The 15,735-nt window shown below is 26.0% G+C and overlaps 1 protein-coding gene across 15 annotated transcripts in view; it reads right to left on the bottom strand.

Annotated features, from left to right (window-relative positions):
* The window catches only part of LOC127276895 (uncharacterized), a 65,827-nt gene that overhangs the window by 12,847 nt on the left and 37,245 nt on the right, over positions 1-15,735 (bottom strand). For 12 of the 15 annotated variants that reach the window (XM_051298426.1, XM_051297916.1, XM_051297764.1 and 9 more), the window contains 5 exons: positions 3,081-3,272; positions 2,623-2,862; positions 2,132-2,496; positions 760-2,051; positions 427-513 (listed from right to left, as the gene is read on the bottom strand). In XM_051298426.1, the coding sequence (XP_051154383.1) occupies positions 427-513; positions 760-2,051; positions 2,132-2,496; positions 2,623-2,862; positions 3,081-3,272 (2,176 nt within the window). Of the gene's footprint in view, positions 1-426; positions 514-759; positions 2,052-2,131; positions 2,497-2,622; positions 2,863-3,080; positions 3,273-6,031; positions 6,095-15,735 lie in introns of those variants that run through there. The other 3 variants (XM_051298660.1, XM_051297839.1, XM_051298336.1) reach the window with 2 other exon arrangements.

Genomic DNA, 15,735 nt, shown 5'->3' on the forward strand with positions numbered 1-15,735 from the left:
TTTTGTCAAAAAAAAAAAAAAAAAAATGTTCTTCCGTTTGAAAAATTGCTCTCCCTTCAATAATATATAAATCGAGGGATATCAAGCTTTTTTTTTGTACAGCGAATCACGAAGACAACATTTATAACAAAAATGGAAAAATACACCAATCTGAAGAAAGAGAAACTCAAAAGAGAATATGGAGAGAATTTTGTTAATTTTTAGAATGAAAAGAAATTTAAATAATTGGAGGATCCATGCAAAAGAAAATAGCATTTTAGAAGGAAAAAGTTTTGAAGAATTTCTTTACTTTTTTTTTTTTTTGAACGCGACAAACAGATACGTTCAAAAATAAATTTTCAAACGAGAGAGAAAACAGAGGATTGGGATCGAGAAAAAAATTTGATAAAATAGGAATTTTCTTCAATTTTTAGAAGACCCTTCTACCTTTATGGTTCCTATACCCAGTTGGAGGTTCACAATGGATGTACTTGCTGCCAATGGGTATGATTCTGTTTCCGGATAATCCACTACCTAGATGATAATTATTTTTTATGTGTAAATCCAATCGAAAACCAACAAATTTCCAAACAGCTCGATTATATTAATAGACAAAATTAGTGCCTCGATGATTTAATGAGAAAAATATAGAAAATAATGTCAAATTTTTTTAATCAATTAAAACAATTTAATATATACTAAAAAATTGAAATTGAATTATCAGAAAAAAAGATTTAAAAATTGTGACATCATTTTGCAATAAATGAAAAGTTTCCTTACCTCCATCAAGTGATTTGCTTTCCCTTCCACTGGTCAATCGCCTCGGCTCCTGTGTTTCGGCTTTCGATTCAAATTCACGTTTTCTAACGGCAACATTCGGCACACTTCTTTTATTTGACAAACGTGATAATTCACTTTTATAAAGATTCGTTCGATCACTCGTTGGCTCATCATCATCGCTCATTAATTTTCCTAATTCAAATTGTTTTGCTCGCCTCGAAACAATTTGCAATCCCTGCGGTGGAATGGGAAATTTGTCATTACCCTTTTTATCAAGACCAGGCGACGATGGCAATGATGATGTTCCATTTCTTGCATCCTGATTTTGTTGAATAGCACTGGCAACATTTTCATGAATTCTCGTTAAAGTTGTGATAAAAGGATTTTTATTCGAAGGACTATTTCTACTTGTTGATGTATTTGAATTTGCATTCATTTTCATTTGTTCACCATTTTTTGCAATCATATTATTTTCCTTTGATGCACTATTATTGTCATATGGAATCGCATAAAAACGATCACGATTAGATTCAATTTGTTCATTACGAATACGTTGTTGTAAATTTGCATTGTATTCAAGTTCCGAATCCATTGAATTTTGTACACGAGATACACGAGTAAGCGGTTTTAATCTATCGTCATGATATCCAATTGGTCTTTGTCGTGTTATTTGTTGTGGTTGTTGTTGCTGTTGTATTTGTTGATGAAATTCATTAGGTGGCCATACTTGTCTTTGTAATTTTTGTGGTCTCGCATAAAATTCACGTTGTATTACACTTGGATTTTCACTTGATAAATAACCAATTGGTTGACTTGGTCGACGGAGAAATTCTTCTTTTTGTTCGACACTTTTTTTTAAACGATTCATAATATAGGAATTATCGAAACCCTCATTACCACCAGTTAGTGTTGAATTTGAATCAAATGATGATAGACTACTGTCTTTACTTGCAGGCGATGAATCTCTACGCGATGAACCCATACTTAATCGTGAATCAAATGTATTGATACTTCCATAAATTGCCAAATCAGATTCACTCATTGGACCGCTACCTTCACTTGCACGACGCGCCACAACACGTTTACCACTACGATTCATCATGGGAACAATAACTTGTTGTTCCGCACGAGCAACAACTGGAAAACAATGCCGATCCAATGATTCGGAAAATGCACCCGTGTCTTGATTCACAACTCTCTCATAGATTGGATCCTGTATTCGATCATAGATTCGATCGCTACTCGTTCGGGAGTATATTGATTCAGGTCGCGTTCTGTCGTGCAAATCGTACCTAAAAGGAAAAATTTTTCATAACAACAAAAATTATATATATTAATTTGAAAATAATTGGAGAAAAAATAAATTAAATACCTATTAGATCGCAATGTTGGATCAAGGGGAGCCTCCTTTTGATTGAGTGACGGTGGAGAGGCTCTCCTTTGTGTTCTATCGTCGAGTGATTTTCTTTGTAAAAGAGCAGGTGCCGAGGCTGTGGAGGATTCATTCGCGATTGCTTGATCCTCGGATAGGGAAAGTGAATCCTTGCGTAAGCCATAATGTGAGACAGTGCCCTGATTTTCCGAACCAGGAGGCGAACAAATCCAGGACTGTCTTGCACGTGCCGCATTCGCTGGAATCATGCCGATCGCTCGTTTTTGTTTCTGCGTTAGTCTCTCAGGCGATCGCAATCTTGGCCGTTGATTCGTCTCCGGATTGTGGGCCGTTTCTCCAAAATACTGAAAAAAAAACGATTCAATAAAAAGTTTATCCAATTGTAAAATTGAAAAAAATAAAATTTAAATTTAAAAAAATCGTAAAAGAAACAAAAATTCAATTTTAATTAACAATAGAGAAAATTGTACCCTTTGCAAAATATCGTCGTCCTTAGAGACAACGAGGAGACGTAGCCATGGATTCGCTTGACTAATACGTTGAACAACACTCGCGTACTGCTCTCCTCTTGTCGGAATTCCATCGACAGCTACAACTCGATCACCAGTCCTGAGGCCTGCTTCTTCTGCTGGCGAATTTGAATGCACCTGTTTTACGAAGATCGTGTCCATCGGCTCGTCAATTTTGGTCCGCTCGTGTCCCGGTAACATCTATAATTTCGAAGAAAAAAAAACAATTAATTTTTTATTTTACCAAAAATCTCAATTAAATTTAATTCAATTCGAAAAATATTCCTCTAAATGAATATGAAAATTCCATTTAATATAAATACGATGGAATAAAAATTCAATTTTTGTTAAATATAGGCAATTTTTTTTTTGTTAAATGAAATTTGAAAAAATTTATTTTTTTAAAAAAATATACTTACGTAACAGGACTCAGGCGGATAGACGATAAAGTGTCGAAGGGTAAATCCGAAGCCATTTTTGCTACGTCGCAAAAGTAAAGTGCGGGGACCCCGAGGTGGGGAATCCTGCAGAGACTGACCGCAGGCGGTGGATATTGTTGTAGTAGGTGTTATTGAAACCGGTGTCGGAGGAGGAGGCGAAGCGTGCCCTATCTGTAAAAAAAAGATGAAAGAATTAATTACTTCTATTTTAAAAACCAAAAAAAAAAAAAAAAAAAATTGATATAAATAATTAACACAAAATCTGCTGATTACAGCTAATCAAGAAAAGAAAAAAATTTTTTCTAAAGATATGAAATATTGCTGACATTACAAATTTCATTCAAAAGGCTTTTTAAAAAATGTGATAATAGAGAAACTGGGTTGATACTCTTCTTGTATCACGCAAATTGAGAAGACTAATGCCCTGAAATTAATACCGAGACATTTTTTTTTCAAATTTCGGTCAAATTAAATTTTATATTTTTATAATTTTAAATATTATATATTTTTAAATATTACATTAAACATTTATAGAAATTTATTCTTTTAATAATTAACGACTTTATTTAATTATAGAAAAAAAATCTATAATTATATTATAAAACCAAATATATATGTCCCTTAAAATAAATGTAGCATATTTATTTATTTCAAACATTCATTAATAATTTCTTAACTAATTTATGAATGAATGGGGAAATCTTGAAGTTTATTAACACTAGAATTGAATTATAACAGGTCAAGTTTGACGTCAAAAGATTTTCCTGTGATGATAAAAAAAGAAAAAAAAATATATATATATATTGTGAAAAGTTCAAATTTAGAATTGTTTTTCCCATAAATCATTTGTAAGTAAAAAAAAAATATATAATTTTTGGAGATTAGGGAAATTTTAAATACAAAACATTTTTTTAATAAATTTTCTATAAATGTTTATAAACATTTTAAAAAGAATAAAATTAATTTTGAAAAGAAAAATGGTTTCTTAATAAATTTCTTTTTTTTTAAATGCAATTATTCTTGTATTAACAATTAATTCTTTTTAAAATAATATATTTTTTGAATTAATAATTATTTCTCAATTTAGAGTAATATTCTTTCAATTTAGAATAATTATAAATTTAATATTATTTTAATTTTTAAAATAATATTATAGTACTGGTATATATTTTTAAAAATTATTATTGAAAATCTATTTTTAAAAATATGTTGCGTATCACAAACACGTATACACGTGAAAAAAAAAATAACGTGCAAGAGAACGACCTTAATAATTGTTCATCTCATTGCCTAGGTTAACCCTTGTTACAAGACCCACGCCACGGATGTTATCACTAATAGCAGAGGTCTAGGTAATGAAAAAAAAAATTTATTATATAAAACAATTTAAAACTGTTTTTTTTCTAAGACATATTTTTAATTCTCATATTCAAATATAAGAGTTAAATTAAAATTTTCCAAATATAAGCTAATAAATTATTATTTAACAAAATTATATACTTTTATAATTCAAATTTTTTTTAATATTGTTTTATTTTATTTTTCTACACGGGAGGGAGTTAAAAGAAATATTTTCTCAGAAATCAATTCACTTGATTCACGCGATATAGAAATGGTATAATTTGTATAAAATTATGAATGGCAGATTATGCGTAAAATTTATTTGATAAATAAATTATATGCTGAATCCGGACTTGACAATAAAGGGGGAAAAAATTCTTGTTTTTTTTTTTTTTTTTTTTTTTTTTACTTTTTTTCCAAGATGAAAAAGAACAGCGAGATGTATAAACTTTTTTTTGCTCTATAATATATACAGGGTGTTTGAAAAATTATAACGGTATTAACACATATGAAAATAAAATTTTCAAACTAAATTTCTATATTTTCAATGCACTTATTTTTGCCTTATTTTATTAATTTAAGTATTTTGGACCATTTAAAAACTTTACTCAATTATTTTTTTTTTTTAAATTCAGAAAAAAGGCAGACAAAATTGTTAATTTTAATAAAATTCGAGTATGTAGAAAATTTTCATGTTTAAAGAAAATTTTTTTTCATATTTATATTTGCAAAAAAAAAAAAATTATTTTTTGAATCACCCTGTGTGTACCAATATATTCACGAGTTTCTAAATATAAACCAAAGAAAATGAGGAGGAGCAGACTTGAAGGTGTATATGTATATAATACGACGTAAGTAGCAGTCTCATATATGTTGCCTCTATAAAAACCCTTGCAACATTAATACGTCACATTGTGTGTCATATATATAAAAGACAACCAATTTGAATATACGAATTTTTTAATATCCACAAATTATTCTTTGAATTATTAACACAGTCGTATAATTTTAAATTTAACGTACATTTCATCTTTATTTCTGTAAAAAAAAAAAAAATTAACACATTGAAGTGAAAAAAAGAAATAAAAATTAATTCTCTAAGTAGAAAAAGTCTGTTTTATCAGGCACAGATTGTATATAAGTAGAAAAAATACTTTAGTGACAGACAAATGAATCGAAAACTAGACGATTTAATTTTTGGAGAATAGAAAAAAAAAACTGGAAAATATTGTTGAGTAGTGAATAATTTTGGATGAAATAAATACCTGATACAAATAACATATTGTAACCGAGTGAAACACTTTTTTAGGTTATAAACATGAAAAAGGGAAAGTGTTTTGAGAATAGAAAAAAAACTGGAAAATATTGTTAAATAGTGAATAATTTTTGATGAAATACAATAAATACCTGATACAAATAACATATTACTTGTAAAAGCGTTAAACACTTTTTTAGGTTATAAACATAAAAAAAGGTGTGAACACTTGAAACGTGTTTTGAGAATTAAAAAAAAAAACTGGAAAATATTGTCAAATAGTGAATAATTTTGTATGAACTATAATAATTATCTAATACAAATAACATATTACTTGTAATCGTGTAAATAATAAAATATTTGTTTAGGTTATAAACATTGAAAAAGTGTTTTGACAGCAACAACAACGGTACTGCCAACTTAAATAATGGCGCTAAATTTGAAAAAAAGGAAACTTGGAAAATACTACCAACTTAAATAATGGCGCAAAATTTTAAAAGTAATCAAATTAATTATTTAAATAAATAACAATTTTTACACTTAAAAATGACTAAATATTCATAATTTTTTTTACGAAATTCTATTTATAGAAAAAACCAATAATAATAAAAAAAAAAAAATGTTTCATTATAAAATATATTTCTAAATCTGAGGTTGAAGTTGAAAATATATAGTGATAAATTACTGCAGTCATTCTGTTGAAATAATATATTATGTGAAGTAATGAAACTTTCACGTTTAACAAAGACTTAATTTAAGGGATAATTCTTTTGATTTGTGCCTTTCTTTTTTTTCCTTTAAAAAAAAAAAATCAGTACAGAGAAGGTCTTTCATATACCCGTGTGGAAAAATTTTGTGGAAGTCTAGCGTCTAGAAATAGTCTTTCCAGTCATAGGCAAGCCCGTCTAAACTAGTCGGTCTTGCTATTCGCTAAGAAGCGTTTCAATGGACGTAGTCGAGTTCGTCTTATCTAGACCGTTTTTCAAGACTCAAGCCAGCGACTTTACAGCGCTACTTGACAAACGTATAGGTTATGGTCGTTTGCGGTTGTCAGTGTACTTTTATAGTTGTTGCACTTTTGTGAAATTCTTTTTTTTGTAAAATACAATTTTTACTAATTACAATTTAATATATTTTATAATTAGTAATTAATATTATTTAAATTATATTTATATATTGCTGTTAATTTCAATAAAAATATTCTTTGTTTTTTTATAGATTTTTGACATTTATTTTTTTAATCGAAGAAAAAACTTTGTCACGAATTTATTTATTTTTATATTATATATCCATTAACATAACCTCAAACTAAAAAGTAGTTTTTAACAAAACTAAAAATATATTTAAAATTTATTACACCCAAATTCGACATATCCAGTTGTACAATATATATTAATTTAAATAATATTAATTACTAATTATAAAATATATTAAATTGTTATTAGTAAAAATTGTAAAAAATATATTATTTAAAAATATTTGTACACAACTACAAAAGTAATTCGCAAAAGTATTTCCCAAAAGTATTTTACAAAAGTGCAACAACTATAAAAGTACACTGACAACCGCAAACGACCATAACCTATACGTTTGTCAAGTAGCGCTGTAAAGTCGCTGGCCTGAGTCTTGAAAAACGGTCTAGATAAGACGAACTCGACTACGTCTATTGAAACATCTTTATTATGGATTATTTCAATATTATTCATTAGAATTATACCTATAATATTGTAATAATTAAAGAATTATTATTTGATACATTATAGAGATGATAAATCATAAATATAACGTAAAAAACAATATTATTATTAATATATATATATTATATTATAATATTATTAACAATAAAGGCAATGGATATGGCTTTTATATAAATAGAAATAATTTTATAATTATATTAAAAATATATATATAATTTAAGGATAAAAACATTTTGAATTTAGCATAAAGGCGAGCCAAAAACATCACCGGTATTAACAGATTGTCGCCAAGTAGCCAGCGTGGCTCCGTGGTTAGCGTAGTAGGTTTGCGAGTGTTAGGTCGTGGGTTCGGTGCCCAGTGCGAGCGAGATTTTTCAAATTAGATTAGGTGATATTTCCACAGGTGTTGTTAATTAATCTTAAGTGATAATATAAAAATAGTAAAAAACTTCGGATTAAATTAATTAAATAATAATAAATTTTTTTTGAAATTACTAATAATAATTAAATGAGGAGATAAGTTGTCTTGACTTATAAGATTCCAGTACAACTTATCTCCTTATTATTAGTAAATTAAAATCATATTATTAATGAATACTAATGTTGTTTTAATTTTATCTATAAATATAATAATACGTAATATTAATAGGATTATTATTATTATTACTATTATTATTAAGAATTATTGAACGCGACTATCAAGACCTGGCCAGCTTGTCTAACTCTAGACCGTATCATGGAACTTTCGTTCCATTTCTGATCGGGGGCTTGACAAGACCGTCTGGCCTGGGTCTATAGAGACGTTAGACAGTCTGTCCAGCGTCCTACCAGCGCCCCGAAATTTTTCCACACGGGTATTATTACGCAAGTTTTTTAAATACATTTTACTTTCACAGTCCCTTTTATCTATAATTACGCGTATATATAGAGTGAATAAAATTATGATATTAAAAGCTCATCAGTGAACACAAAAATTAGCCTGGAAAATTGTTTAAGAGAAAAAATTCTCTTCAATTAAGAATTTTAATTATAGTTTTCAATTTATATAATCGTAAATATTATATAATTATAAATAATCTGAAATATTTAATAAAATAACAAATTTTTTTTTTGCATTTAAATATTAATTTTGAAAAAATTAAATCGAATCGTTTATAAAAAAAATGGAATTAAATTTTGAAAATTCATTTTCAGAGAACAGAAAGGAGACAATTATTATTGACAAAATGATACGATAAACTAGTTCGTATCTCTGTTAAACAAAATATTCTTCACGTTAACGCTAGCTTGCTTCCGACTTTTTGAAATATGATTACCTTTGAATGGATGACAAATGCACTTGGCACATTTACAATTAAATAAATCCAAATCACTATAGAGGAAGAAGAATTATATTTTCCAGAGAAAAAGTCTTATATGACGTAAACAGGAAGGGAGTAAGTAATAATACTTTTCTTCCATATATAAACATTTTAAATAGTTTAAATTAAAAAAAATATAATTTAATGTAATTATTTAATCAATTAATAATAATTAAATGATAGAAAAAATTTTTATTAATTTAACTTTTCAATTTTTTGGAGGGAAATTTTTTTTTTCTTTTTTTTTTTATTAAAAAAAGATTTGATAAAAAATTTGTACGTGGGAGAGAGAAGCTCACGTTCTAAAACATGACCTGACACGATAATTTCCGGCAACTGACAAGTCTGGTGCCAAGAAATCGAGTGACACCTGCTATAGCTTTTTGTGAACTTTGCGCTTCACTTCCCATAGAAAATTTCTGCAGATAAAGTTTCGTTCTAGTTTCCACTTCAAAACTCACAAATATATAACAGAAACAAAAGTTGGAGATAAAATTTATTTCTCTTATTAGAATGCGATTTTTCAATTTTTATTTAAAAGTAAATAAATTTAGAAAAAAAATTTTTTTAATTTAAATATAATTTACTAATTTTAATTATAATAATTTTAAAAAATATACCTAATTTTTATTATAATATAATTTTGTTTAATTTAAAAAAAAATGTGTCAGAAGACTATTAATATTCTTTTTTTTTAAATTTATTTGTTATTTTCAATTTGAAATTTCTATATTCTCTGAAAAAAAGAGATTATAAACAATTCTACAAAAAAAGTTTACGTTTGAAAATTCGTTGAAGAACTATATTTAAAATTTTACTAAAAATTAAATTTTTTGGATTCGATTTAAAAAAAAAAAATTTTTAAATAATATTAATTTTGTTGTCACATAAAATTAACAATAATTAATTAATAAGTGTTATAAATATGTAGATAAAAAAATTAGCTCAATGACCTATTTTTAAAGTGTATACAAATATATTACTAGAAGATGCTCTCTTATAAGTATATCTTTTGGCCCCTATAATGTAGATCAGAGTTCATTAAAAGTTTGATAAATAAACCTGATAGACCGATTTACAATTTTACGATTAGACGAAAGTGCTACTGACACAAATTGCCACCATTTTTCCAAGGTCATTCCATCAATAACTCGACATGTTAAATATATATTTTAAATACAAGCATTTACGCTTTATTTTAGTTTTTATCAAATTCTCTTTAAAAAAAAAAAAAATCAAAAAAAAAAATTAAAGAAAATTTAATTAATAGGAAAAATTAAATTCAATTAATAAAATTATTTAATTACTAAAATTTATAGGAAAAAGTGTTTTTACTTTTATCAAATAATTTTTGTTTTAAATAATATTTGTATCAAATAATTTTTGAAAATTAATAAATTAGTATTTTAAATCAATAATTACCGTATTTGAAACAAATAAAATTTAATTAATTGAAATAAAAATTATTTGATTCAAGGAAATATTTCTTTAATGTCAATTAATCGATTATTTGAATCAAATAAATTTTTTTTTCAGTGTATAAAAAGATGATGAATAAAAAAATAGAAAAATGAGTATAAAGAAAATAAAAGAAAATAAAATACAAAAAAGCGAGTATATAAACGAAAAAACCGAATCATTTGACAATGTTTTGCAAATAATTGGAAAATTATTATTGAAATTATTATTTTCTCAACGATACACATATGCGATAGATACATATACATATAGTGATGATGAAAGATTAGAATTTACTTCTTGTGAGTGAATTTTAGTGATAGTTTTAAAATTTAAAGTGTGATAAGTAAAATCGGTCTCACGGAATGGTTTTCTAAGTTTATTATCGTGGCGGTAGATCTTGGAAAATGGCAAAAGGTGCTCGCCTTCTGACATAAATCAGACTTGCGGTTGGGACGAAAGGCAATAAATTTCCGTCTTTTATAAATCTCTTTCCTCTCCCGAATTATTCACCAGTTTTTTTTCATCTTTTTTGTTTTTAAATAAATAATTTCTCAACATTTAATTTTTCCATACAAATTAATTATATGTTACATAACTTCTCTCAAGAAGTTAGAAGCAAAAAAAAAAAAAAAGTTTCTTGCAAATAAAACTTTCCTTACAAAAAAAAAAAAATTATTTTTAAATAATTCAGAATTTAGAGAGTAAATGATATATTTTGTTTGCTTCAGAAGAAAAAAAAATAGATAAATTTTTTTTATGTCTTCTTTCTATATCGAAGCTTTAATCGCACTATCTGATAACAATTGATAATTCAACATTGATAACAATTTCATGTCAATTAAAATTTGTTTGCAAGTCTTTAATTCGCAAAAATAATTATTATTTTTTTTTTTTTTTGCTTTAATAACTAATATTAAATAATTTATTAATTATTTAAATAAAATTTTATTTAGCGCAAATAAAATTTTTATTTAAAGCAAATAAAAATTTATTTAAGCAAATAAAAATTTATTTAAACCAAATATAAAAATTTATTTTGTCTCTGAGGCCAGGACCAAAAATTTTATAATTAAATCAATTAAATTGAGGAAAAAAATAAATAAAGTTCAAATCTAATTTCGAAGGAAAGAATATTGCAAATTAATCAATACGCGAAGGAAGTTGTGAGCTTTCGAGGTAATAAAGTTTTCATTAAAAAAAAAAAAAATTATATAGCTACTTCAATTTTTTCTTTCTTTTTTTTCCAAAAGGATGAGGTAAACTTTGTGAAGACGTTAATTGCTTGTTTTTTGTGAATATAAAGGATCAGACTGCGGATATAAGCGAGAGAGTATATCTTGGCAAGAATTCCGCATTGAAGCGAAAAGGGGGAGGAAGAACTTTATATAGAAGAAGTAAAACAAGTGGAAGAAGAAGAAGGTGGCAGCTGTCCAGGAGGTGAAATAGCAGGGCATCGAATTTAAGACGACTACTGCAGCATCAGTAGCAGCAGCAGCAGCTCGTTATCCTCCTGCACGTACGCGTCCCGATTCCTTTCGATTGGATTCGAATAACGGCTGAATCGACTAAAACTGTCTTCAAAAAAAAAAAAAAAAAAAAAAAAAAAAAATTGAAACCTAATTTTTCTATACTAATTATTATATAATCAAAATTATAAAAAAAAAGAATTTAAATTTAAAAAAAAATTATTTCGATAAGACAAAATGTCAATAACAAATATAAAACGATTATAAAAATAACCCCCGAGTAAATGTCACTGATCATTTTGACCAGGACAAAATTTATCTTCTTGCAAATTTTATATTTTATTTTTAAATTAATTTTTTTTCCATAATCAAACTATTTATATAAAAAAAATTTTTTTGGGTTCAACGATTTCTTTGATCATTTTGACGTTAATCATCTTCTAAGGCCAAAATTTTTATCGTATATATATATTGGAAATTTTATTTGAGATTAAACGCGTTTGATCGATCAAAGCCGCGGTGAAGAAAGATAATTTCCACAGGGAGTAATTTTTTTTTTCATTATTATTTTTTTTTTTTTTTTCATAATTTTGAATCGAAATTCAGAAAACATCGTATTACTTTTCAAGATGTATGTATGTCTATATATACGAGAAAACGAATTACGAGACGATCAAGCGCGTGGTTAAATTTAGCGGGGAAGCACGATAATATCTTCGTAGACGCAACGTGGGTTTATATGAGAAACTTTCCCGATTTCTTAGCGATTTAGTTGGAAACACGTACGTCATTAAAGTACAAATCTTAGGCATAGCTAATTTATCACGACTCCTTTAAAATATAATCTGATTTCTATCTCATCTCTTTAAGTTTCTGAGGAAATTTTCAATACTTTTTTTTTTTTCTTTCTTTCTTCATTTTTGCCTTTTCGCATTTTTATAATTATAATTATCAATGCTAGTTTAATTAAATTTAATTAACTGTTTATATATTCCCTAATTAAGTTGTCTTACATTGCGTTGTCAGTAATTTTTTTTTTGTTTTTATTCATTATTTATTATTATTATACTGAAATGTAATTATATCATAAATTCAACCGAATTGTGTTTATAATTGTAAATTTGATTAAAAATTCGGTCAAATTCGGTCAAGAGTAAATTTAGTGAAATAAAAATTCTGATGAAAAAAAAAAAAAAAATTTGAAAAATAGAATTATATATTATTACTGAAAAAAAATTGTAATAATTTTCAATATTTTATTCGTGCACGATAAAAATATAAACTAATGTTTGAATTGGGAATCGTAAACTAAAATAACTGCGCGCATATATTAAATGTCAGATTTCTGCATTACTTTGTATATGAGAGCGCATCACTGCGAGAGCCTCTCTGGTATAAAACCAGAAGTTCTGTCTCTCTATGAAGTAAAATTTAGTGCCACTGAGGTAGAGGTTTCAAGTTACCTATAATTTTAATATGAACTCCCAGTTAGTTTAGAGAAATACTGGGATTGTCACAATAAAGTAACATATTTTTTTGTAAATTTACACGTTATAAACAGTTATAAAATGATATCAGCGACAAATATTGTATAAAAAAAAAAATATTTAAAAAATATTTTAAAATAGTTAAAAAAAATATAAAAAAACATATTTAAAAAATTAAAAAAATATATTGAAAGTATTTTAAAAATTAAAAAATATAAAAAAATATATTTAAAAATATTTAAAAATATAAAAAAATATAAAAAAAATTATAAAAAAATATTTAAAACTAAAAAAAATAAATAAAAAATTTAAAAAATTATATAAAAAAAGTATTTTAAAAATATATGAAAAAATATTTTAAAAATTGAAAAAATATATAAAAAAAATAAATAAAAATTAAAAAAATATAAAAATATAAATAAAAAGTTAAAAAATATATATTAAAAAATTAAAAAAATATTTTAAAATATAAATAAAAAATATTAAAATATAAAATTAAACTATAAAAAGTCAAGTTAAAATAAAACTAATCAAATAAATAATGTATTACGTATGTATAAATAAATAAAAAAAAAACATATATAGTACAATTTAATTAATAATTCATAGGGATTGTCATATATGAAAGTTTCGAAATAAATTGGACCACAAACGGCGGTTTTCTGTACTTGCGGTTTTCCGCCTTATCGAATTAGTTCCGCATTCGACGGTCTATATACTATATATATATATATATATATATATATATATATATATATATATATATTCAATAAAAGATTTTAGAAATCATTTTATTTCTCTCTGTATGTGTCTCACATAAAATAAAACTCATTCTATATAAATCTTATTATGCGCACGAAAACTTTGTTACATGATAGCAATTTAGTTTATACATTTTTAAATAAAAATTATGGAAATCACGAAAAATTAAAAAAAAAATTAGATTTATTTTTTATTTAAAAAATCGAAATCAAATAATAAGTTTCTCTTTCAAGGTGCGTGTAAAAAAAAAACTTGTATTGGTCTAGGAAAGTGGATGTAAATTAAATAATGATTGATCAGACATATATGCCCTCTGGGATGATATGGTTATCAAAAGATCAAAGTTCACCAAAAAAAAAAAAAAAAAAATGATTAATGAACTTTCTAAATGTAAAAAGAAAAATATAAATTTGCCATCTCACATATGAAATTAATGCAGGTGTTTTGTGATTCGCCAAACGTTTCCGAGAGCGCGTGTCTATTATACATATATATATATATATAAAAGGTACATTATATACGTATTTGCCTGCCGCGTGAGGACCCATAAAGAAATTTGGATCCGGTAGATGGATCATAAATATCATTATAATGGTATTGGTCATTGCAAGTCACGTGTTGTAACACTTTTTTTTTATGAACGCACTCTTCTTTCGCAATCACGCAAATTAGTTTTCACTCAATAACACGATGAACAAATATCTATGCAAATTGATTTTCTTTTTGTTACAGTGAACCACATATTTTTATTTAGTCACCATCAACTGCTAAAGGAATAATCATATCCATAAAATCAAAAAAAAAATAAAAAATAAAATGAAAAAAAATAATAATAACAATAATAAAAATATTAAAAATAATAGTGATAAGTAATACTCGTTTCTTTATAAAAAAAAAATCTAGACGTCGGGAATTGAACCCTCGATACTAGGCTCACAAGTCGAATAACCTAACCACCTGACCACTTTCTATCTCCTATTCTAGTTTCGTTCCTTAATTAATTTTTCCATTTTTACTACTTTCTTTTGAATAATTTTTAAATATTTTTATTATTGAATATAAAAAAACATGTTTTAGACACTTTTTTCTAATAAAATTTTTTTTTATTAGATAAATCTTAGAAGAGCAAACACCTGATTATGAGAGCGGAAATAGGACAAATGTATGACATTTTACGGAACGTTCTGCGCAAAGGCATTATGAACAAAATGTTATATGTAGGCACAATTACGTCAGTTTATATAGTGGCAATGTGAACCTATATATCTATAGATCAATGACGACGTCAGAATCAAGTGGAAAGCCTATCCTAAGGGTCATGACGATCACTTCGTCTCTCGGATTAGAATCTATATACACACATATACACAATACAGCCATAATAATTTGAGATGAGAAACCGGATTAAGAATGGATATATATATATATGAAATCAGACGTGAAATCCGATATACTCTCGCAAGAGAGACCATATAGGAAAAATGTTCCCAAGGCGTAGACAAACAATTCTTAAATGTCTCTGTCATTCCAAAGTGATTTAGGAAACGACCTTATGACTCTCGGGGGCACTAAGATGTAATAAGAAAATGTAATGTCTACATCCTCTCTGTTAGAATATATATAGTTGGAAAAATTATTATCTTTGCAAAAAAACAGAATATTTTTTACCTAATTATATTTTTGTTTTGTTTCTCGAAAAAAATATAATCATTCTATATTTTATATATATATCGATTATTGAAACTGATGAAATTTTAAACAGTGCAACAAATAAATTTTGTAGTCACTATATTCAACCATAAAT

The sequence above is a fragment of the Leptopilina boulardi genome, unplaced genomic scaffold (genome assembly GCF_019393585.1).
Source record: "Leptopilina boulardi isolate dan_hultmark-lab unplaced genomic scaffold, ZJU_Lbou_2.1 LbouV2_1, whole genome shotgun sequence".
Classification (NCBI taxonomy): domain Eukaryota; kingdom Metazoa; phylum Arthropoda; class Insecta; order Hymenoptera; family Figitidae; genus Leptopilina; species Leptopilina boulardi.